Source organism: Saimiri boliviensis, chromosome 17 (assembly GCF_048565385.1).
Source record: "Saimiri boliviensis isolate mSaiBol1 chromosome 17, mSaiBol1.pri, whole genome shotgun sequence".
In the NCBI taxonomy this organism is placed as follows: domain Eukaryota; kingdom Metazoa; phylum Chordata; class Mammalia; order Primates; family Cebidae; genus Saimiri; species Saimiri boliviensis.
This window is the reverse complement of record NC_133465.1, coordinates 4369144-4394382: the sequence shown is the minus strand read 5'-3', so window position 1 is coordinate 4394382 and position 25239 is coordinate 4369144. Positions and strand designations below refer to the sequence as shown.

General features: G+C 52.3%; 1 protein-coding gene across 6 annotated transcripts in view; it reads right to left on the bottom strand.

Moving 5' to 3' along the window:
- Positions 1-8376: 8376 nt before the first annotated feature.
- TBX4 (T-box transcription factor 4) overlaps positions 8377-25239 on the bottom strand; it is a 32547-nt gene continuing 15684 nt past the window's right edge. For 4 of the 6 annotated variants that reach the window (XM_010339712.3, XM_003929079.4, XM_010339710.3 and 1 more), the window contains 4 exons: positions 14516-14668; positions 13443-13531; positions 13096-13325; positions 8377-10546 (listed from right to left, as the gene is read on the bottom strand). In XM_010339712.3, coding sequence (XP_010338014.1) covers positions 9927-10546; positions 13096-13325; positions 13443-13531; positions 14516-14668 — 1092 coding nt within the window. In that variant the 3' untranslated portion in view covers positions 8377-9926. The remainder of the gene's footprint in view (positions 10547-13095; positions 13326-13442; positions 13532-14515; positions 14669-25239) is intronic. The other 2 variants (XM_039477002.2, XM_010339711.3) reach the window with 1 other exon arrangement.

The following is a 25239-nucleotide window of genomic DNA, read 5'->3' as shown; positions in this document are numbered from 1 at the left end:
CTGGAAGTTACAGAAAAGAGACTCCCGAGCAAGTCTCTTCTAACTCATCCCAAGGAAGCATATTTCGACCAAGAGTTGGGAAGACAAGGAAAGGACACCCTAGCTTTGCCACCCAAGCCAAGTGGGGCTTGGGGACATTCCCAAAACACTTTATTCCCCCCTCCCGCAAACACTTTAAACAGTTGCTTTCGAGGTACCTGAACTATTTCCCGACTCTACCAGCTTGGGCCGAGGTGACTCGCCCACATGGGGAGGCGAGAGCTAGTGCCGTGGCACCCCTCCTTTGATCAGCCCCTGCTCTGTGAGGTGGAGAGCAAAAGACAACCCAGCTTCATGGCCCTGCGGGGATGGGTCGATTGGTGGAGGTGACTGTAAATTATCATCCTCTAGAAGGGTAACCCTCGGCCATTTTGTACCCTTCAAGTAGTAAACTTATTTTAAAAGACATTTGTTTTCTTTTTGTTAATAAACTCAAAGTCACTAAAAATACAAAGCGATTGAGTCCAGTGGCCTCAGAGGAAAAGGGAAGAAGGCAAGACCGGCAGAGAACGAGCAGTGGCAGCGGCGATAGTGGCAGCAGTAGTGGCATCTTAGAGAAAAAAGCGGTGGCTCATGCCTGTAATCCCAGTACTTTGGGAGGCCGAGGTGGGCGGATCACGAGGTCAGAAGTTCAAGACCAGCCTGAACAATATGGTGAAACCCCATCTCTACTAAAAATACAAAAAATTAGCCAGGCATGGTGGCGCGCATCTGTAGTCCCAGCTACCCGGGAGGCTGAGGCAGGAGAATTGCTTGAACCCAGGAGGCGGAGGTTGTGGTGAGCCGAGATCGCGCCATTGCACTCCAGCCTGGGTAACAGAACAAGACACCATCTCAAAAAAAAAAAAAAAAAAAAAAAAAAAAAGCCAAAGCTTTGGGTTAAAGAGACCTGGGTTTGAAGTCATTGCTGACCCATAACCTTGAGCACATTTCTTCATCTCCCTGAGCCTCAGTTTCCTCCTCTGTGAGGTAAAGGTGTTAATTCCTCTCCTACCAAGTTGTGGGGAGGATTAGAGATGACAATCCTAACATAGTAGGGTGCCAAGCTGGGTGCCTGAGGACTGATTACTAATAAACTCAATGTAAAGTGTATTTTTCTTTTCTCATTTTGCAGATGAGGAAACTAAAACTCAGAGAGTTCAGATTCCACCCTGCTTTTCTGAATGTGAAATCCAAAGCAATGCCCTTCCGTAAGCGGGGCAGGAAGGAGGGTGGGAGCCGGCATTTGTTGAGTGCTTGTTTAGTGTCGGAACATCAGGGATAAGAATGTGCCAAGCCCTCTCACATATGTTGTTTTAATCTCCATGATCCCAAGAAGCAGATGTTATTTGCAATATTATCTCCAATGCATTGGCAGGCGCAGAAGGAATGGCTATGCTGTTGAAAGGCACAAACCAGAAAGTGACAGAGCCAAGTATTGAACCCAGGATTTCTGGCTCAAGAGGCAGAATTGGTGTCACTACCTCGTGGATGCTGAGAAATCTACTTCAGTGAGACAGCATTCACCCCTCGGGAAAAGGGGATACCAGAGTGCAAAATCCAGCACCTGTTCTTGGTAGAAGGCTAGAAAAGGAGCAGCAGCAAGGTAGAATCTTAAGTCATCAACTCTTTTTTTTTTTTTTTAAGATGGAGTCTCACTCAGCTGGAGGCTGGAGTGCAGTGGCGCGATCTCAGCTCCACCTTCTCCCAGGTTCAAGTGATTCTCCCGTCCCAGCCTCCTGAGTAGCTGGGATTGCAGGCACCCAACATCATGCCCGGCTAATTTTCATATTTTAGTAGAGACAGGGGTTTCACCATGTTGCCCAGGCTGGTCTTGAACTCCTGACCCCAGGTGATCTGCCTGCCTCGGCCTCCCAAAGTGCTAGGATTACAGGTGTAAGTCACCGCGCCCAGCCAAGTCATCAACTCTTAAGGCTGCAGGTAGTCAGCAGGCTTAAAGAATACCTGGCCCATGGGCACGGTGGCTCATCCCTGTAATACCGGCACTTTGGGAGGCCAAGGCGGATGAATCATCTGAGGTCAGGAGTTCAAGACCAGCCTGGCCAACATGGTGAAACCCCATCTCTCCTAAAAATACAAAAACTAGCTGGGGGTGGGTGGGTGGAGCATGCCTGTAATCCCGGCTACTCAGAAGGCTAAGGCACAAGAATGAGAATTGTTTGAACGTGGGAGGTGGAGGTTGCGGTGAGCCAAGATGGTGCCACTGCACTCCAGCCTAGGAGACAGAGTGAGACCTTGTTTGGGAAGGAAGGGAGGGAGGGGGGGAGGAAGGAAGGAAGGAGAAGGAAAGAAAGAAAAGAAAAAGGAGGGAGGGAGGGAAGAAAGGAAGGAAGGAAGAAAGAATACCTTGCCCCGACTTTGTCAAACCTGTTGCTCGAGGATCCTCTGCAGAACTCACCAGCCGAGCCTCCAAAGACCCTGTGGCCACTGGCTGCCTCATTTTCGATCAGCTCCCAATTTCAAAGAGCCCTGCTTGCTCTCCTGCCTGGCCTGGAAAAGGAAGCGGCACGCAAAGCAGCCTTGCCGTCTCAGAACCCGGGGGTCTCAGGTGGCTCTTGCCGGGATGAGCCTTTCTCCTACTGAGGGTGTTTCTAAAAGCAGAAGGCAGGACAGCTGGGGAAGGTGTGAGGGGAGCCTCAGTGTGCCCAGGCATAGAACAGGAGTACACGTCCCGCCTTCCCGTGGGAGCGGTGCTCTCCGATGCCATAGAGGATTCACTCCGTTACAGCTGGAGGAGTCTCACAGCTCCTTATACCCAGTGCTAAAGGTTTACGTGAGCACATGCGGAGAGACTCATCTAGCTCACTAGCTTATCTGCAGGCTGATCTGTGGGGAGTGGCTGCTTCGCTGCTGCCCAGTGGCCCATACAGGTACCTGCTAGGGTTGGAGAGAGGAGAGAGGTCAGGCTGTGAAGGGATGAAGGACCCAGGAGCACTGTCGTTTCCCAGGCGCATGCCCTGTGCCAGGCCCTCGGCTAGAGGCTTCACGCAAGGAGCCATACTGGGGGCTTCTTGGCCTTAGTTTGATTTGTTTCAGGTTTTTTCTCTTAAGAGAGCGGCAAGGCCAGTCCCATCTTGGCATAGAGTGAGTGGTCTCCTATGGAAGGCTTTGAAGGAAGAGGCCATTTGGAATCTTTGAAGGAGAAAGAGGTGTCAGGGATTGGGGGTCAGATGCTGGAAACCCCTGCTCCAGTACTCCCAGGCCCACCTGCCCCGAGGAAGCAACAGACCTATCCAGCAGCCTGTGACCCTGGGGGTTGGCCGGGAGCAGTGCCCTGCTTCCTCCCCAAGCGAAAGGTGGCCGCCAGAGCGCAGGATTCAGGCCACGCAGAGCTGAAAGCAGGGTCGCCAGTGAAGGCAGCAGTCCCCTCCTTGAGTGGCCTCACAGCTGCTGCTTGGGCAGTTCCCTGCTCCACATGTCAGAAAACCGTCACTCCGTGAGCGACAGCCTAGGCCCAGGAGCACCGTTCACAGCAGCCCCAGCTCCAGAGCCTCCTGCAACTGACATCTTGGCCAGCCCAGATCCAAGGATTTGCTGGGACAGCAAACCCTGCCGGGCCTGCTGGAAGCGAGGAAATGCGTAGGGCTGTGGAAGATCTTCAGGAGGTAGAATCTGCAGTTTGGTGGGTGGGTGGGGAGGGAGGTGGCATCGAAGCCCGAGCTTCCGACTGGAGCAACTGGATGCCGGCTGGTAGCGCCGTGACCAAAACGGAGGGCGTGAAGGAGGCCTGGAGGGAGTCTGGGCTCCAGCCCGAACCGGAGGACCTCACATCTCTTTCCGGCAGAAACGTCCGGGAGACGGTATCAGGAGAGAGAAATGAGATTGGACTTGAAGTTCGTTGGCACATGCTGGTGAGAGAAGCCGTGGGAGCAGATGTCATCACCCAGGGAGGGGACCTCGGGAGAGCAGAACATGCTGAACACCAGCAGCGTGAAAGGCCTGGGCAGGAGAAAGGTGTCCGAGGGGAGAGCCAGAGCGGGGAGGAAAACCAGTTCGCGGGGGAGGCCCAGAGGCCAGCCTCGGGCCACTGGGCGGCGCTCAGGAGAGCCAGCATGTCCTCAAGTTACTGCTGTTAGGCTTGGGGCATAATTTCTTTCAGCCTTTCTTCTTTTTCTTTTCTTTGGGTACTTCTATAATCACAGGCTTTTAAAAAAATTTAATTAAACCTTTTAATTGCAGAAATAATATGTGCCCATTGTAACAAGTTAAATAAAACAGAGAAATACGATGGAATCATCATAAACAGTTTCTTCTAAATCATATCTGTGTCCCTAACACACACACACACACACACACACACACACAAATACACATCGTACACATACACCACACATGCACGTAAATGCACGCTATCTCCTGGACGTTTCTGCTTAATTGATGTTAGGAACTCCAGGAGACTGTCTGTCAGAAGTTTTTTTTCATGGAGTATTTCACGTATATACAGATACAGCTGATCCCCTGGTTAACTGCTATCTAATGATCTAGTTTTGCTACACCAATCTTTTTGTTTTCATTTCAAATGTTCTTGAAATTGTACTCTACATTCTGATCCTCTTTTTTCACTTATTTTTAAATCAAGACTCACGTCACTAAGGGCCCTTTGTAAACATGATTTCAATGACAGCATCATGTTTCCAGAATGTGAGTCTCTCATAATTTACCAATTTACTTTCTTCCAATTTGGGGCCATTAAAAAATAAAACCACAATGAGTATCATATAGTATTAAACTACGTCCACATGTCCGGTTATTTTCTTTAGGGTATGAACACTTTTAGAGTCTTTACCCATGCTACCAAATTGCTCTTTCCAGAAAAACCGTATCGATCTGTTCTCCCACTAGCAGCGACTGAAAGAGGCCTCCAACACCTTTTCTTAAATGTTTACTAATCTGTTAGATGCAAGTGGCATGTTATCACTTCAATTTGCGTTTTAGATTACCAGTGAGGTTAACTCTCCAGTTGCAGTTCTTGTAAGACCTATCTGAATAGGCACCCATGCTCCAGTTTTCCAAGGAGGAGGTGGTCAGCCTTCCTCCCTCACCACCGCCCAGTCCCAGCCCTGAGCCCTCCTGCCCAGAGGTTTGGACCCACCCTTCGCTCCAAAATGGTTCTTTTCCTTCTGGTCCTGTGTCCCTTGCCATCTGCTCTCATGTGTCTTCCATCCCTCCACATCCCATGGCTGGCCTCTCTGTCTCTCTGCTTCGGTGCCTGTGGGCGCCTCTTGCTCTGCACCCCAAAACCCTTGCACCGGAACAACCAAACACAAGCCTAGAATGTTTAAGCAGGCTGCCAGGGCCTGCCATTGGCCTGGGATCAGTGCTGACAGGCCAGCAGACACAGCAGAGGCCCCTGCTGCCCTGACCTGGGCCCGGAAGAAATGGGAGGCCACCACTAGGGCCTCCCCTGCAGGGACCGGGGAAAATCCCCCCATCTTTCCCTTTCCCATTTTCCTCCTCTCCCCATAATTCCGACTTAGGCTTTAACTTTCACAAACGATGCCATGTGCTGGCTTGGGGTTTCTGCAGGAGAATTTCTGCACTCTTCGGGGCACTGGGGCCTGTTTGCCCTTGTTAGAGAAGAGGGACCCTCGATGCTCTGCAGACCCCGTCAGGCTGCGGTGATAAGCAGGGCTGTCTGAGCTGCACCATGTAAACCTGGCCCTTCCGAGTGAGACTTCGCAGAAATCCCACTGGAGATTCTTCGGCCCCTGCGCTGTCTACTTCCCTTCATAATGATAAATGGCTGAAAAGAAAACTATCTAATCTCCAAACTGCTTGCTTTTTCCCCCCTCCTCTTTCTTTAAGGAGAGAAGGAAGAACACAGTCACATAAAACAGAGTCCTTCATCGCCTGCTCCTCAGGAGACGACTCCTTCCCTTTTCATCCCGGGCCTGTTTCTGATCTGTGATGGGTTCGCATTGAAAGCTCCAGCCCGGCCCTCCCTAATCAGCCGCGACAGCCGCTGTGGTTGCTCGGGTTGCCCATCGAAATTGAATTGATTACCCGGCCCCTTTGCCATTTTGTTCGGCGCACAATTGCTTAATAGCTGTCACCTTGGCTTTCAGTCCAGGCCGGCTTCAGGCTGACTGGTTCCCATTACTTGGGATGGCCAGTGCAAGTTCATCACCTTGACAGGATGTCCCTGATTGCTTCCGTATGCCTTGGAGACCTGTCATCGATTTGCGTGGGGGGAGAGAGGGCTTGCAGGGGACGGCATTGAAACCTCTTGGCTGCAGGAACGGCCAGGTTTCGCTGCAGAGCGCACCGTGTTTGAATCACGACCAGATCTTCTTGTCAGGAGTGTGGCCTCTGCTGACATAGCTGCTAATGAATTTGTAAATTTTTAAAAAATACCAAATAACCCAGCCTGTTCTAACCTTTGCTGTCGCCACCTGCCGCCTGGGTGAGGGTGGCAAGCTACCAGTCGCTCCCTCCCCACCCCTTTCTCCTGCCCGCTGAGCCGGAGACCCGGGCTGGGAGAGAAACATCTTTCAAGCGAAATCCTTTGCGCTGGGAACTACTTCAATTAGACAGCAGGGGGAATGTTAACATGCCCTCCGGCCTTTTAAGTGGGTTTTAATTTTATGTTGTAAGATAAGACACTGCAAGGCTGGACTGCTGCTCCTGGAGCAGGCTCCATTAGTGGGGCGAGCCGAGGCTTCTTGACCCCCTGAGGCCCAGCCAAGGCTGGAAGTCGGTTTGGTTTTTTAACAATTTGTCGGGCTGACCCAGCTTCTCCTTCCCTTCTCCCTTTTGTTATTCCAGGCTCTTCTGCGGTTGAGGGCCAACTGTTGGTGGCTGAGTTGCTGCTGAGAGGCCTGCCTGGGCTTCCCCCAGGGGCCTGGCCCTGGGCTGGAGAGCACAACCCCCACGGCCGCTGCCGGGGGACACGCAGCTGAACGTTAATTGGCGTTTGTCCCCTTCCCAGGCAGGGCACAGCAGAAGCAGACCCTTTTCATGTGGCAGGTTTCTGGCTGATGATGTATGACCTGTTGGCGCTTCTGAATGGTGCCCTTTGTTTCGGGATATCCCATGTGCCCCCTTTTTATTGAGCTGTTGATTCAGAGGGGCAGGAAAGTTCCACAAATCCCACTGCAGGCCCGGCTCTGGCCATGCCCAGGTGGGGAAGCCCGGGGACCTCACGCTTCCCAGCAAGCTGGCAGGAAGCTGTGGGCTGCCTTAAGGCAAAACACCCCTTTAAGAAGCGGCTTTCTTCATGTCAGACTCAGCCAACCACGTGTTTGGAGAGAACCCGGGAACATCCGCATTGCCCCCAGCCCTCTGACTGGGCTCTAGAAGGTATGGAGTGTCCCAGATGTGCAGTCTTCGCCCAGAATAAAACAGTACAGCAGGTGGGAGTTAGGAAGAGCATCCCCCCCCCCCCACATCCCCTGAGCCAAGCTCAGTTAACATCTTTCTCCATAACCAAGAAGCCCAAGGTGGGAGCCAACAGCTAAGGGAAGATGGGGCTTGGCTTCCTGTTCTGCAGGAAGAAGTCCAGCTGGAGAGCTGCCCTAGAGCCACAGAAAGACTGCAGGGAAACAGGAGACAAGGTGGACTCCTTACCCAGCAGGAAATCTCCTTTGGCCCTAACAGGGCAAGGATTCAAGGGCGCACCTCCCTTGCCTTCTCTTTTCCTGGGTTTCCAGACCAGCCTGCAGTGGAGATGCTGGACGCAGGCGAGCAGCTTTGGGGAAGGAGCCACGAGGGGCAGGGCAGGTAGCAAGGCCTTACGGAGGGGGAGCCAGCAGCACCTTCCCATGCCTGCCTCTTCCAACCTAGAGTGAACCTGGGCTGGATTTCACCTCTTTTTTCCTCTCTCCATCTTGTGGCCAAGCTTCAGGGACCTGGCAAAGGTGTGGGCAAATGGGAACTTTGCCAGGCCTTGACTCACCCTCTCTGGAGTGACAGTGGTGATGAGCTCCAGGAAGCCCCTGTTACTGACTTGAACCTGCTCTTCAGTTCCTTTTCTGAAGCAGCCACATAAAATCCTATGAGAAATTCCCCACTTATGAGACCACTTCCCCCAAACGGCCAGCTTATGTGTTGACTGCCGAAAGGAGACAGATTCTTCCTTTACTGCCTGGCCTGCCCTTATGGGGTCTTTGTGGACCCTGGAGTCCAGGTTCATAACCTGGGGAGTAGCATGAGATCAAAGGTGCAATTGCTCTGTTGGTCCTAAGTGATTTCACTCTGAGCTCAGAGGCTCCACGGTACAAATGTTCAGAGGCACTGAGGGCCTCACCTGACACTTGAGAAAAAAATACCGGCAAAAAGGAGGCAGAGGCCATTGCAGAGGCAAGAAACGACAAGTCAATAATAAACAGCATCACACGCTTCACAGTTGTAAAATGGCTTTATGTTCCGATATGCAAAATAAAACGTCCATGCTATATAACAAAACACTTGAAGTTTCATATCACCTGTTAGCTAATGTGTTTTCTAAAAAAGCTTTATCTGTAGTGTGTGTGTGTTTATATATATATATTTATTTATTTATTTATTTATATGTTTTATCTAAACCATTCTTAGTTTTTAATATCAAACATGTAATAAAAATTTAAATAGATGTCTTTCCAAATATCGCCTCCAATGTTCATTTTTATTAAGTTCATTCATTTGTAAAAAGCAAAGCTGAATTTGACATGTGGCCTGCATTTGTGAGATATATATATATATAATATATTTATTTATTTATATAATATATAAATAACTGTTCAGCATGCAAAGAGTTTAGTGATTTCCCAAGTTTGATGGAGAGTTCACCCCAGCCACACTGATGGCCTGGTGGTGTTCGATGCTAAAACGCAGGGCTGAGGACTGTGTGAGCACCACGCTAGAGAATTCTCTTTGCTCCTCTAAGCTCGCTGGCTGAATTTACTGGAAGAAATGAATTTTTCTCAATCATCTTTATTTCTGTTGGGCTTTCTCGCTCCAGAAGCGTAGATTTTCTGAGAGCAGAACAGGCCCTGGAGAAGCCAGACATCATCTCCAGTGTGGTCTCCTGGGGATGAGGCCAGGTGGGGTGTGTTTCATAATTGCCCATCATAGGCTGCAGATGGTGTGGTGCCTGGGAGGCCGACTCTCTGCACACCAGAGTGACAGACTGTATGTTGGGGATCTAGGGGGAAGAGCTCTGTGCTTTATTACAAAACCTGAATGATGACAGAGATGCTACTGGTTGCATTGTATCTCCTCTTGAAGGAAAAATTTAAAAAACCTTTAAAAATATCCCTCAGGTGACATTTAGCACATGGCCCTTTCCGATCGTCATCCCTCAGACCTCAGAGCTCCAGTAATCAGTGTCTAGGTCACTCACTGAGCAGCCAGCTGCACTCTCAAAGTACACTTGGTGGCTTAGCTGAGCCCATTCTCAGGCAGCCTCCCAGACTTGACAGAAGCCAAAGGAGTGGGCCTCCAGCCACCAAAACAAGACTCTCAGCTCCCCTTGCAAATAGAAGGCCAGGCCCGCTACGGTGTGCACAGAGCTCTCACACCCCAGCAATGAGAATCTTTCCCCATGGGAGAGACCTCGCCACCTGGCCCCTGAGAAAATCAACAATTACAAAACCCTCTCAATCACTCCTATGAACCCTCCACTCCCATCCCACCCATGGGCATATCAAGAGATGTCAGATTACAATGGACCCAGGTCCTGTAGCCAAAATCACTTCTTAGATAATTGTGGTTTCTTTTTTCCTTGCCATGACCTCAGTTGTATATCAGAAGATGGATGCTCTCCACATACGTGCTCGCGTGCACACACACACACACACACACACACACACGCCCTCTGGAATACCTCCCTGTGTTCCTTGGTAGTGCAGGCCACCCAGAGGTTAGTACTGGAGCAACACGGTCCCGGGGCTGTGAAGCAGGCATGGGACTCATCCATCAGTCCAGTTCTCCACAGTCCCCATTCCTGAATGGTACTGTAGGGAAGATTCTCGGGACAAGGAGAAGGTTTGAGAGTAGAGAAACTCATTGGCAGCATTCAGATGCGGAGAGGGTGGCTTCCTCTCACACCCCGGGGCGAGGCCGCGCTCTCTTGGGAAGGAGGCGCTGGGCCCCCGCTCTCGGACCTGAGACTGGGAGAGCTGATTGTAGACGCTGAAGTGGGTGTTTCCTGGTGGCTGGGAGCTCTGGGCGGAGAGGGTGGGCAGCCGAGGCATCATGGTGGTGGCGGTGAAGTGCGTGGGGAAGGGCTGGTACGGCACAGTCTCCATTGTCTGCACGCTATAGCTGGTGTACGGTGCCACTGACGTCCACATGTTACAGCTCAGCGGAGGTGGGGGCAGGTCGTCCACCCCAGACACCCCAGCAATCTCGGGCCCTGAACCTGAGTACATACAGGCTTCTCTGGGGGTCACCTCACTGCAGTAGGAGGGGCTCAGCATCTGCTGGTCGTAGGGAGGGGGAGAACGGAAGTAGTGATCCTCCCCCACTGAAGAGGGGGCTTCCAGATAGGATCGCTTGCAGGGTAAGTCCAGGTGGCGGGCACTGTCTGCTGAAAGACAAAGCAACACTCAGGAAGAGCCATTTCCACCAGCCCAGGCCTCAGAGCACCCTGCTGGCTGCCGGGCCAGCCTGTCCTTGTCTCTCCACGCCTGCCCTCCCCATGTTGCCATGGCACTCCCAGAGCCATTTTAATCAGCCACAGCTTTTATAGTGGCAGCTGCCAAGAAGTGGTCGGATTACAGACCCTAGTCAGAGGCCACGGGGGACACCACATCACCGGACACTGAGTGCCAGGCTTAGCCAGGCAGCGCCAGGCTTTGATCCTTGGCCAGCCTGACTCTTGGGAGTAAGAGGCCTTGGTGTGCAGTGGCATTCTCTGGCAAGGCTTGCCCTGGCCACGGAAAGTGGAGGCACTTGCCAGGCCAGCCCAGGCCCAGAGGCCTCATTTGTCTGAAGTAGCCAGAAAATTAAGGCCGTGAGGTTTCTGCCCCCATTCTCAGCTCCCAGGAAGACCTCAGAGAGCCAAAGCCACTCAGAGGCATGCTTCCGCTGTTTTTAGAAGAGGAACTAACTTTACATGTTAAAGAAGAGCCATCAGACTGTTACTACCCAGGTTCCAACATGACAGTGTCTACAAAATTAAGAAATAGAAATGATAAGTGAAAAAGGCGACATACTTTTCAGGCTAAGCAGATACTCTGGAGGAAGATGACATCGGATGCCACAAATCATGTATGTGTGCCTTTCAACATCCTCCACCAGGAGGTCCTAACTATCTGGAATGGCACGATCCAGGGCTGACCCAGGCCTGAGGGTTTGGGGAGCAGCCCACTGAGCCAATTGACTCATTTGGGCAGGGTGAGGTGGCTCACGCCAGCACTTTGGGAGGCTGAGGCACTTGAGGTCAGGCATTCGAGACCAGTCCGATTGACATCGTGAAACCCCGTCTGTACTAAAAATAGAAAAATTAGCCAGGTGTGGTGGCATGCACCTGTAATCCCAGCTATTCGGGAGGCTGAGGCAGGAGAATCACTTGAATCTGGGAGGCAGGGGTTGCAGTGAGCTAAGATCGTGCCATTGCACTCCAGCCTGAGCAACACAGCAAAGCTCTGTCTCAAACAAAACAAAACAAAACCCACTCGTCCACGGCTCATCTTGGCCTCCCTTCTCCTGTTTTCTCCAGGGCTTCATTCTGGCAGCTCTGCGTGTGCACACACGGGGTTGGAAACAGAGTGGCTGAGTGGGTGTGAAGGTCTATGCCCACCTCTCCCCTCTGCCCCCGCTGATGGCATCTGCCCTGCCCGGGGAGACCTGCTGACCCCTCCCTGACCCTGCTCTCTCCTTAGCCCCTCAGCCCGATTCTCCATCTTCTCTCCAAATCCCTCTCTTCTCCCTGCACTAAGCTCTTGATCCTGGCAGGAGGCCCAGTCACTCTAGGTCAGGAGTGAGCAAACTTTTTCTGCAAAGGGCCAGATAGGAAGTATCTCAGGCTTTGTGGGCTGGAGGGTAACTGTTGCAACTACGGAACTCTGCTGTTGGCCCACGAAGCAGCCATAGGCAACCTATAAATAAATGCGCATGGCTGTGTTCCAATAAAGTTTCATGGATCCCAGAACTTTAATTTCATATAATCTTCACATTTCAGGAATTATTCTTCTTTTGAATTTTTTCAATTATTTTGAAATGTAAAAACTATGGTGTACAGGTAGCAGGCCGGGTTAGCTCCAAAGGCCACAGTTTGCAGACCCGTGCTCTAGGTCACTGAGTTCTAATGAGACCTGTGCAGGGGATACTCAGTGCTCTGAAAGGGCTAGTTCCTAGCAACAGGGCTGAGGGAACATTCTGGATGGCAAGCAAAAGTCCCCAGGCTCATTCTGAAGGGAATTTCAGTGGCCTGGTAAGAGCTTCTGGTAGAATAACACAAATCATCGCAATTCTATCCATGGAGAAATCAAGACCTGGCACGGAGCACGGGTGTCACGGTGCCCGGCTCTGGGCTCCTCCTCTTTACGAAGGTGCCCGGCACAGAGGGTGCTGTGGCTTGTCTTCCCAGCCCCCATCTATAGCCACAACAGCTTATGTCAACTCTCAAGCATCCTCTGCAGATCCCGGAATGACTGGGTGGAAGGCTCTCTGCACGCGGGGCACCGAGTCCTCCCTGTTCTAGAGTCGAGGTTGCTTTGACAAATAGCAGCCCCAATCCCAAAACCTCTGGACTGGGAAGCATCAGCCTCTTCCTGCGCTTCCAGGCAGAGCGCAGCTCACTGCGTGCCTTCAGCCCAGTGACTGCAAAGCAACACTTGGAACGGTGTCTGGGGACACCAGGGCTACAAGCTGTCAGTGAGGGTTCCAAAGGCTGCATTAAAGACGAGAATCAGCTTCCCTGCACTGGGAAAGATGGCCCTGCACCCAACCATGATTCCTAACACTTCAGGCCCACTCTCCCAGGCCACACAAGCATCAGATGTGTGTGTGCATGTGTGCGTGCATGTGCGTGCATGTGCGTGCATGTGTGTGTGGGGGGGGTGTGGAGTGGTTGTGGGTAGAACCTCACCCCTCCTCTGACCCTTTAGGGCTTCTAGACCAGGAGAGCACTACCTCGTCTTTTCAGGCAGTGATAGAAGAGGCTTGAGTCCCTCTGGGCGGGGAAGGTGCTGAGGGGCAGGTCCTGCGGCTCCGTGAGCTGTGAGTGCGCCCCATTCTCGTGCTGGTAGTGCTGGAGCGCCTGGTGGGTGCCGAGCAGGGGGCCCACGTCTGGTGTGCCCGAAAGCTGGGGGGAGATGAGCCTCTGCCTCATGATGCTTTTGGAAATCACAGGGTATTCTTTGCTGAAGGGGTGGGGAGGACAGGAGGAGAGACAGGAAGAGAGTGAAGACGCACTGAGGGTCAGAGTCCACGTGCCTGAACCCCGTCTGTCCCCCACCCCCGGGGCCACGCAGCCCCACCTCTGCAGCCGGGCCACGCGCAGGTCACTGTCATCACTGCCCCGGAATCCCTTAGCAAAAGGGTTGTTCTCAATTTTCAGCTGGGTGATCTGTGGAGAGAAAACACACAGGGTCACCGGGAGGAGGGTGGGACTGGGCTGGCCTCCAGCCCTCCCTCCTCCCCAACCCTAAGCACAGGCAGAACTAGGGCAGGTCTGGGGAAATGGGCCTTGCCATTCACACCTGGCTTGCCCCTGGCCCTGATCCCTTCTTGCTCCCCACCCTCCAATGCTTTCTCCTGCTCCCCAGCCCCCTGCACTGCCCAGCGTCTGTCCCCATGGGTCTCTCCCGGGGACCTGTAACAGCTTCCCAGTGAGCACCCTGGGCATGCCGCGGGAGTCCGTGCCGCCACCTCATCAGGCTCCGAGTGACCGCTCTAGATGCAATTCCGACTCTGTCACGCTTCTGCCTAAAATCCACCGAAACCACAGCCCTTCCCCCAGGGACCCCTGCCCACCTTGCCAGTCCCTGTGTGCATACTGTGGAAAGCAGATGGGTGTGGCAGAGCATGGCTGTCAGTGACCGGCACACAGTGGGGGTGCCGGGGCTGGGCGGGGCAGTGCCCGGGCTGGGTGGGAGGTGGCTGGGGCACCTCCGCCCACAGCCAGGGGAGGCCCCGGCTCGGGCTCTGCTCCCACACAGCTGACAGCACCCAGGGCTCCTCCCCCTTCCCTACCCCTCTCTCTGCAGGCAGCAGGAGATGAACCAGGAGACAGAAGACTGTGGAATGAAAGTGCCCAACGCTCAAACCGCAAGGCAGGCTCCAAGCTCTTGGTTTTTACAGTTGCCAAATTGCTCCAATCCCCAAAACACAGAGACTGTAATTCCTCTGCGCCAGAGATGGACAAGTTGAGGGTCCTTTTCTGTTCATCGTTCAGTGTGTTCGTGGCTCTGAGGGACTCCGCAGGCTTCTGAGGGCCCCGCACCCGGCCTGCCCAAGCCCTGCTGGGACGAAGACCCTGCCTCTACGCATGGTGGAAGGAGTGCAGGGCGGTATAAAGCGGGGGCTGTGGGGCTGTGAGCAGTGGCTGTACCTTGTGATTCTGGTAGGAGGTCACGGAGATGAAGGAGGTCTCTGGGAACACGTGGGTGCAGAAAGCAGTGTTTTTGGAGCCGAAAGCATTGTTCTCATCAGCCTTAACGATGTGGAGCCGCGGCTGGTACTTGTGCATGGAATTGAGGATGATCTGGAAGAGAAGGGTCTCAGGCTGAGTGCCAGGTCTCCACCCGCCAGCCCCAGGCCCTGACCTCGTTCATCTGGTCCTGGGCTGATTTTTCTCATTATCCTCAAAGCCCAGGATCCAGGGGGGCCTGCCAACCAGGACTGAAGCTCCCAAGTCAAGAACCAGGCCCTGGGGCCGAAACTCTGGCCCCCGGCCCCACTTAGCCTCTCTGTACCGGCACTCACGCCCAGCCCCAGGCCCTCCCTGATGTGATCAATTGCTTCACTGTGGCAATGCAGACCTTGAGTAAGCCCTTGACAGCGTAAAAGGTTGTGTGAACTCAGCAAAGTGTAGCAGGTGGAATTCTGAGCTGTCAGCAAACGTCCAGGGTGCGGCCGAATCACTGCTTAATCTCAGACAAGTCACTCGGACTCTCTGTGCCGCCATTTCCACGTTTGTAAAATAGGATCATAACACGTAACCTCCCTCCCTCAGGGGCCCCATCCAGCCTCACCTTTTCTCATACCCCTCTTACGCATGACCTGCCTCTTCTAGAAATACTTGGGTTTTGCAGGATGAGGGAGAGGGAGGAAGCTCAGGAAAATGTCTCACTGTAACTTTTTTTGTCACATTGCTCATCATTCATTCATGCATTTCTTTTCTTTTCTTTCTTTATTTCTTTTTTTTTTTTTTTTGAGATGGCGTCTCACTCTTGTTACCCAGGCTGGAGTGCAGTGGCGCAATCCCTGCTTACTGCAATCTCCGCTTCCTAGGTTCAAGTGATTTTCATGCCTTAGCCTCCCAAGTAGCTGAAATTACAGGCATGCCCCACCAATCCCAGGTAATTTTTATATTTTTAGTAGAGACAGGCTTTCTCCATGTTGGCCAGGCCGGTCTCAAACTCCTGACCTCAGGTGATCCGCCCACCTCGGCCTCCCAAAGTGTTGGGATTACAGGCGTGAGTCACGGCACCTAGCCTTGTTCATGCGTTTCTCAGCATTCACAGAGGCCTGCTGACGGTGTGCTGGGGAGACCCAGATGTATCCTGCCCTCAGAACTGCCCAAGGTCACTCCCAGCCCTCAGGGAAGGTCTTTGTGAGCTAGAGTTCAAGGTGCCAAGGTTAGACGGCACAGTTCCTAAAATAATGTCATAGAAGGCCAGAGGCCCCCTGGCCCCAAGGGCCTCTGAGGATGCCGTGGGCTGAGGGAGGCCAGTTGCCTTGCTGGACAAAGCTTAGCAAAGCACCCTGGAGGCTTGGCTGCCGGAGCCCCCGGGGGCAGCTCACAGTAGTTGCTGCTCCAAACCCGCTTCATTTGGCTGCGCCCCACGGTAGCAGCTGCATCATGTGCCATTAAAATGTATTTTTTATCGTTGACATTTGCCAGACGCCCTCCCCATTGAAGGCAGGACCAGGAATTTGGGGCATTTTATCAGCCCTGCAGCTTCTGTTAACCCTTTGGTTTCTGTCCTGGCCGGGCCAGACAGGCCCTCGGGCTCCCTTCCCCCGGAGCTCCCTTCTCTGCAGCTGACAGTGCCCTTTCCGCGGGTCCATGGCTGTGCCACCTTCTAGGTTCTCAAGGACCAGGTCTGGTGCTGACGCTTAATGAAAAGGTTTTTTTTTTTTTCTTTTCTTTTCTTTTTGAGATGGAGTCTCACTCCGTCACCCAGGCTGGAGTGCAGTGGCGCGATCTTGGCTCACGGCAGCCTCCACCTCCTGGGTTCAGGTGATTCTCCTGCCTCAGCCTCCTGAGTAGCTGGGACTACAGGCGCGCGCCACCACACCTGGCTAATTTTTGTATTTTTAGTAGAGACGGGGTTTCACCATGTTGGTCAGGCTGGTCTCAAACATCTGACCTCGTGATTCACCCACCTCGGCCTCCCAAAGTGCTGGGATTACAGGCGTGAGCCACCGCGCTTGGCCTTGAAAAGTTTAACTCTGGTTGGTGACCAGAGTGCTGAGAGAAAGGCCAGAGCCAGGCTCTTCCATGATAAGCCTGGGCCAAAGTCATAGTCTGGGAAGACTCTGCTCTCATTGTGCCCTGGGGCACAGGGACAGTCTAGAGAGCCAGTTCAGCTGAGGAGGGGGTGGGCCACGAGCTGGGCTGTGGGCACTGGCCTTCCCTGGGCTCCTTGGTTGGGCTGGGTGCTCCATCCAGCAGGAACCACACTTTCTGCCTTCCGCACTGGCCACACCCCGCTCAGCCCTCAGTGACAAACCTCTGGACCCTCATGAGGCAAGTACATAACCACCCAAACCCCAGACCAGGTCTTGCAGCTGGGAACTTGCTGCCCCACTGGGGGCCTGCCAGGTGAGGAATGCAGAGTGAGGCTACAGGACACAGGTCCCGCTCAGAGAGGCCTCATTGATGTTTGTCCCTTTCCAGGACGCTGTGGTGAGAGGAACTGGGCCTGGAAAACACCTCCCAGCCCCTTTAGGTGACTCCATCATGCTGCACGATTCACAGAGCTGCAGGCGCCCACAGAGGACCCAAGTTCCTGGAAGATCCAGCAGCGGAGAACCGGGGAGGTGGCCGATGTCCCAGGAATGCCCAGTTCCCACCTGTGCACCTTTGCACACACAGTTCCCTCTGCTGTCTTGATCTTCCTTTAACATTCTCTTCTCACCTTCTGGGCCTAACATCTCTTCCGGGAAGTCTTAGGTACAAGGGCCTGCTCCGAACGCCCAGTTCTGAAACTTGCTTCTCATGCATTATCTACCTGGCTGTTACTCTGCTTTCTAGTGGCTTCCTATTTCTTCTTGTTTTAATTCTAAACTCCTCGGGAGAAAGGACCATACCTTTTAACCTTTGTACCTCTAGGCTCCTTTGCCCCCCGAGACAGGATCTAGTGAGTGCAAGGTCAGGTTTGGGAGTAGGACAATCTGGGCCACGGCCACAAACCCTCCATGGACATGTGGATCCTCCTCTCTGGTCTTTACTTGCTCACTAAAGACAAGATCATCTCTACGGCTTTTTTCAGGTCAAAAGCTGTGATGAAACACGGACAGAGATGCTCTCCCATGAGCTCCCGCATGTGCCAGCTCCCTGGCATGAAGGCCTCCCTGCCCCGGTCACTCTAGCTCTCCGGTGGTGGAGGGACAAAGGGAGACCAAAGACCGTGGGCTGAGAAAACTCTAGACAGAGCCGCAGGCGCCAGCACCCCATGCAGGCTGTGCAGGACACTAGAACAAATGGCAGCGGCCACCCGCTCCTGACACCTGAGTAATCACGAGCCATCGTGGGCTGGTCACAGCCCTGGGTAACATCATCAACTCCCATTCTCCTCACCATCATCCCCCTCCAGGTCCACTCAGTGACCAATTCCCGTGACTCTTGTACACCCCTGCTTCAGGCCCCACCGTCTCTGGCCGGGGTCCTGGGACATGCTCCTCCTACCTCCATCTACTTTCTCTCCGTTTCCACCTGCCACACATCGTATCAATTCAGTCCCCTGCTCAGAACCTTTTGGGAGCTTCAGAAGATGCGCGTTGCTTAAGGGCAGGGCTTTCCGTATTTCCTTCTCTTTCCCCCACATCCCCTCCTGCCACTGCTGCCAGTATATAGGGCTCAATAAATGCCTTGTAGCCACAATCCCACCTTTGATCATTCCCTCTTGACCCTTGGAATAAAAGCCAAACTCCTTAGCCCATCAGACAAAGTCCCTGATGACGAGTGTGGGAAGAATGCCCAACACGCCTTCCAAGGCAGGGAACCAGCCGGGCTGGCAGTCAATGCTGCAAAGAGGGAAGCTGCCAGTCCTGCAGGGCCAGGTGGGAGCACTAGGTGAGGGTAACCCCAGTCACAGAGAAGTCAGGAAGGGTGCAGAGGCCTTCATGATCTCTGTTCACCAGCGTCAAGCCCTGAGCAAGCTCTTCTCCAACCATTGGGGTCCTCATCTATAAAGTGGGGCCTTTGGCTAAGTGGTTCCAGACCCCCTTCCGACTCTGACGGTCTGGAACCTGGACAGGTATCTGGAAGACAGTCCCACCCACTGAGCCAAGGCAAGTATAGACTTGAGCCTTAGTCCCATCAGCCGGGAGAATGTGAAACCAGCTCTGTGACTCACACACCTGGCTTTGCTCGGAACTTCCTCAGGCGCCACATTAAACTACTTTGCCAGAGTTTCACATTTATATTTGCTGCAGAGGATATGGGGCCAAATGGGCCAGCCACGTCAGCAACCCTTCTACATGACTGGTTCCGTCATCATCGTTTCACAGAAATGGGATTCATTACGTTCTGGCCACGATTCAGAACCCTGTTCTATTTTAACAACGGCAGTTGCTTCAAACATCCCCCTCCTCAAGAGATCGCCATCGCGTGCTTGGCCAACAAGGCCCAGATTTATCTACATCAGAATCACAGAACATTAGGGCATGGAGAGGCAGACCATGGAGATCATTTGTGTCCAACTCTCTAATCGTACAGATGAGGAACAGAACGCTGGTAGCGGGGCCGTGACTCGCCCAGGGACACACAGCTGGTTGGAGACTCAGTCCGGAGCAGGATCCAGATGGCCTTTGAGAGAGCCTACACTTCTCTCTACAAGCTCAGAGTTAATGAGAAGGTGCCAGTTAAACGCTGTAAGGGACGTGGGTCGGCAGGCCCTACTGTCCATCACGGAACGCACGTTATCTGGATGCTAGCCACTCAACAGTGTGGCTAACGTCCATTTTGTCAGACACTAAAATCGGATTTACCCTGTGTCACAATTTAACTTTCCATGACTACCTTCTCCATCATCCTTCTGATCCTCGCCAGCTCTACAAAGAGGTTAGGACAGAGATGGGCTCTCAGCTTAAAAAACGAAGAAGAAAAGAAAGAAAACTGAGACCCAGAATGATAGGAGGTACATCCAAGGAAAATTCAGACTAGAACTGAGTCAGGAAGCCCATCAGCCCACTCAAGAGGCCTTGGCCAGATGAGCCTTAGGCCTCCCTCCCAGGGGAGCAATCCTGGGTGGTACCATGGAGCCTCCAAACCTTCCTGCCTTCTGCCACAGCAACAGCAATAGCAGCTGGCACTTACTGAGCATATCCTACGCACCAGGGCCTGTGCCAAGTCATTTACATACATCACAGAATTAATCTTTATAGCGTCCGTATAAAGTAGGCATTAATTATTATTGCCCTTATTTTAACAAGCGAGGGACTGCGTGTCGGGGAGGTGCAGGCGTTTGCCAGCATCAGACAGCTGATTTGAGGCACAGCCAGCGTTAGCACTGATTTCCAAGCCTGAGTTCCTACCTTCACCTGGCTGGGGAGGGTGGGGCCTGATCTGGAGTTCAGGGCTTGGCACGTTGTCAGGGGTCAGCAAATGTGGCAGGAAGGGAGGAAAGAGGGAGATAAATAGTTCTGGGTCCCCAATGGCAAATTAGCAGCATAAGCTTTGGGGGTCAGCAGCCCCTGGCAGGGAAGTGGTTTTGCTGTCTAATGATCACCCCCTTCAGCAGATTCTCATTCGCTTACCATCCAGCAGCACCCACTGGCTTGCTAGACACAATGGTTAGGCACTAGGATGCCACAGTGATTGAAAACCTCATGGTTTACCATCTGGTGGGGAAGTCACATAGTAACCCCAAAACTGAGCTGTGTAAGTGATGGGAAAACGTGGTGGAAGAGGGGCTGCATTCATCAGGGTAACAAGTCAGGTGACCCACAAGAACAAGAAATGGGCAGGGCTGTTGCAAGGAAACCTGAATATGTTTTGAAGGAACAAAAAGCCCTTCAGCAAATAGAAAAGCATTCCTATCAGTCTTCCCTAAGTAAATGTATAATTTAAAGCAAATCCAATAAAAATACAAATAAGTTCCTTTTCAGCACTATAAGCTTATTCTAAAGTTTATGTGAAAAAATAGACAAGACTAGCCAAGAAAACTCTGAAGAAGATCAAGGAGGCCCAGTCCTGCCAAACACTAAAACCTATTATCCAGTCTCAACAGCGAACAGACTGGCGTGTGAACAGGCACACATTCATACGGGGATTTAGTGTTCAGAAATAAGGCACCTCAACCAGGGAGGAAAGAGGACGACTCGGTTAGTGGTGCTGGGACAACTGGATACCTCTCTAGAAAAAAAGAAAAAAAACTGGATTCACACCTCAAATCAATGCCAGGATAAATTCCAAAGGGATCAATGCTTTAAATGTTAAAATCAATCCATAAAATACTAGAAGAAAATTCCCTTATAAGTAAGGCGCGGACTAGGGCTTCAAAAACTCAAAATCCAAAATCCATAAAGAAAAGACTGATCAATTCAATCAAAAGTATCACCCTGGGAATATCCCTACAAGCAAACCAAATGACAAATGATGACCTGGACATGTGTAACTCATATCACAGATAAGATCTAAATCCTCCTAATTTATAAGAGGTCCTAGAAATTGATATCAAAAACCTACCGAAAAATGAGCAAAGGATAAGAACAGCAGTTCACAGGAGAGGAAATTTATAGAAAAAGTTGCTTAACCTTACTCATACTATGCAAATTCAAGCTAAACTGATACCCACTTTTCATCTGTCAAACTGACAAAAAGCCACAAGTTTGCTCTCCCACCCTTCCTGGTAAGGCTGTGGCAGTGGTGGAAATACATACATCAGTACAGCTCCCATGGAGGGTAATTTGGTGATATTTTCAAAGTTATAAATACAAGTACCATTTGAACACACCGTTTGTCACACAGGTAGACTTTGCACAGCATAAAATGGCATGTGCACAAGCTTAATCAGAAGAGCAAAGAATAAGAAAACATCTAATTCCTTCAAACAAGAACTGGCTACATGATTTCTGAAACAATCATCTGAGCAAATTCTATGCAGCTGCAGGCCAGGCACAATGGCTCACACCTGTAATCCCAGCACTTTGGGAGGCTGGGGCAGGTGGATCACCTGAGATCAGGAGTTGGAGACCAGCCTGACCAACACAGTGAAACCCCATCTCTACTAAAAAAAAAAAAAATACATATATATATATACACAAAAATTAGTGGGGTGTGGTGGTGGGTGCCTGGAATCCCAGCTATTCAGCAGTCTGAGGCAGGAGAATTGATTGAACCTGGGAGACAGAGGTTGGAATCAGCTGAGATTATACCACTGCACTCCAGCCTGGGCAACAAGAGTGAAACTCCATCTTAAAAAAAAGTAATAATAATAATAATTCTGTGCAGCTGTGAAAGGGATGAGGAAGCCCTCTGAATAGACTATTCTCCAAGAGAGATTATTGTTTACAGAGCAAGATGCAAAAAAACGTTTCTATAGTATGTCACCTTTTGTGTATAAAAGAGGGGATTTCAGGTAACCATGGTTTTCTGCAGCAGAGCTTGAAAGAAACAGTGGATCAGGAACAAGTAAAGAGAGATGTATTGGAGACATTTTAGTTTATTCAATGACTTATGTTTAAAGCATGTGAAAGTATTTCCTATTCATAAATAAAACTTTAAGATGCAAATAGGTATAAAATTATACCTTTGGCAAGTACTAGCATGAAAAGGTGCATAGCGCTCTGACAGCATAGAATAAGGACCCCAACTCTGAAGAAGGGGCATTTGAGGTTGGGTCTCGAAGCTCAGGAGTAGCTACCTAGGCAAAGAGAGTGGGAAGACAGTCCCAGGCCTAAGGGAGGGGCAGGCAGGCCTCTGCCAGTTATGAAACCCAGCGGCTAGAGGAGGACGTAGCATATTAAGGGGACTAGTGTGTGCCACTTTGGGACTGAGGAGCTGCAGCCCACACCTGTGGCCCCAGGACTAATGCAGATCCTCCAACAGCTGGACTCACTGTGTCAGAGGTCATAAGCTGGCCGTCCCTCCCTCCTCAGCAATCTGGGACACCCATATGCCACCATTTCCGAGTCCTGCTGCAGGATACAGGTTCCACCTATGCCCCGGGGAGGCGCTCCCCAACTTCTTGAAGCCCAGGTATTGCTAGAAGCTTATTCAGTAGAGAGGAGAAAGAAAGCGGGGGTGGGGGGATGAGGGAGAAGCAGCTTCCCTTCCCATCTCATGTTGCCTGGCACAGGACCCTGCTGGGCATGGGAGGGAGTGGCAGGCTGGAGGGAACAATGGGCAGACAGCTTTGTGGCCAGCAGAACAGCAGAAACAAAGCTGGATTCAGGCTACCTGGAGGCAGTGCATCCAGCCCCAGCCCTGTGGTCCTTTCTGCTCCTGGCCCTCCCCAACCTCGGGACTGGAGCTGACTCCCAGGTGCCGATGGTCAGACTCTGAATCCGCTTTCCTGAACCTGCCCTCCAAGGTTTGGACTGGAAAATTCCTTATGGGTTTCTGCTTTCAGGGCTTTCCTAATCCCACAGCAAAAACCCACAAGGAGTTTCTCGTCAGAGCCCAGTCCCGTGTTTCAGGAGGTTCTGGCCATACGGTCTCTCCATCTGCCACACAGGACGGGCTACCACGTCCAACACGTCAACTGGACCCTAAGGTCCTCAGACTTCAGAGCAGAGCAGCATTCACGGAAGGAGGGAAGCTTGAACGACAGGGAAACCAGGAAAACTGGATCATCCCAACATGGCTGTTCTACGCCCTCGCCCCCGACAGTCAGTGCTTCCTGCTCTTTGAGGCCTTAATGCACCAGCGAACAGACACATGGCCTCCCAGCCACCCTGCTCATCTCCTGGGATGAGGAAATGGGGCGGCTTGGGCCTGAGGATCTCCAAGCTAGAAGGACACGGAGTTCACCTGTTAGGCCCCAAGATGATGCCACAGCCATTCTCATGGGCTCTCGACTTGCCCCTTCACAAGGAAAGAGCCTGCCCCTTTGGGCAGGAGTCGGGGGTGAGGGCTGCTGATAGGAGGCAGCTGCTCCAGCTCCTGGGATACCATGAGGATCCCCAGGAAAAGTCCAAATCCCCGTGGCCATAGATAGTGCCTTGAGGCCTGGAAGCTTTCAGGGCAAACTGAAAACGTGGAAGTGGGTTGTGCAGAAGGAAGGGCAATTCCCAACACAACATGGTTTTCCCCAGGCCCCTGCACTTAGAAGCCAAGAAGGGCGACTCCTTCGCCCTTCAGTGGGAGCTCACCACTCCCACAGGCATGGGCCAAGGGCCAGAAGAAAGTCAGCAGCCGAATGGGCTGCTGTGTCCCGATCTGTCCCTCATAGCCCTGTGTGAATGGCCAGGGGCTGCTCCCTCTTCAGGGCTGACGATATCTAAATAGGTGACGATAGAGCCCTGGGTACGGAAAGGCAGTGGAGAAGCCCAGAGAACACCGGGCCGGGAAGCAGAAGGCTGGGCTCTGAGCCAGTACCTGGGCCCTGCCACACCCACAGGGCTGTTGTAGCCAATGAGCGGCAAGTAACTGGGTAAGTGTAGGGACAAAGGGAAAAGTGAGGAGAAAGCGGAGTTCTCGTGGGGAGTATCCCTATCGCCAAGGCAAGGGAAGCCCCAGGTAGGCATGAGGGGTGCAGCCAGGGGCATCACAAGCCCGTCGAGCTTCCTCAGTGGCCCTGACTTGTGTGCAGGGTTATCACAGATCACTCACAGATCACTCACAGACCCACGGAGAGACACCGGAGGTTAGCCACGCTGGGAAAAGCTACCGCTGGGCTGTGAAGGCCAGAGCGCTCTCTCCCACTTCCTAAAGAAGGCCCAGCTTTCCATGCCTTAACTCCCTCCCCTGTCGCTTTCTGGAGGTCCTCTGAGGCATCCCTGGAGCTGGGAGCCTGACAACAAGCTGTCACATCCAAAATCCTTTCCAGGCTTGGGTCCCTAGGGACTAATGGCCACCTGAAGATGCAGCTCTGTATTCACCCCCATGGGGGCTGTGTGCGTGTGCAGTCATGGGCCAGGCTTCCTAGCCTCCCAACACAGAGGCCCTCCCTACCCTTTTGAGTTGGTGCCACAGCCTGGCCAAGCACAGGAAGTCAGGTAGGAGTTGACTGGGAACAAAGTCTTGACCAGAATGGGACCCAGGAAGACCCAGGAAGCCCCTCTGTCTCTCAGCTAAAACGCCCTGGGGCTCAAGGAGGCGGGAACTTGGCTGATCCTCCCCTTTGGGCATGGGCCTGCCCTGTATGGGAAACCCAGTATAGGGACTCACAAACTGGATAAGATAAGGCAGGAGTTGATGGTATTAATTAAGCATGCTCCCAGCTGCTTGTTCACAGCCCACCAATGACTCAGAAGAGAACTGAACAGATTCTGAGAAATTAAAACTCGAAGCTCATTGCCAGTTACATACCCATCAATCAGCAAAGAAGGATGGCTGGAGTTTTCCATAAGGAACTATGATTCAGGCATCCTGGCAGCACACAGCTGCCCAGAACTAGAGCTGGGGCAAAAACCGAGACATACCTGTGCATCCCGTAACCCCACCAGCCATGCCTGCATCTCGGCGGCCTCCACTGCCCCTACCCTGCACCTCCCAGTACCCACGGGCAGTCTTGAGGGGCGGGGCCTGTACCCTGGCAGATAGTACCAGGTCGCCAGACTTCTGTTTGCCACACACTTGAGCTAAAAATTTCCACATAAAAATCTCTTTTTTGTGGCCTTGCCAGGGCCAGATGGGGAAAGAATGAGCTTGGGCAGCCTGGATGGGGCGTCAGCAGCATCCCCGGGCCTTCAGAACCTCTTCTGTGAGGGCCAGGCCAG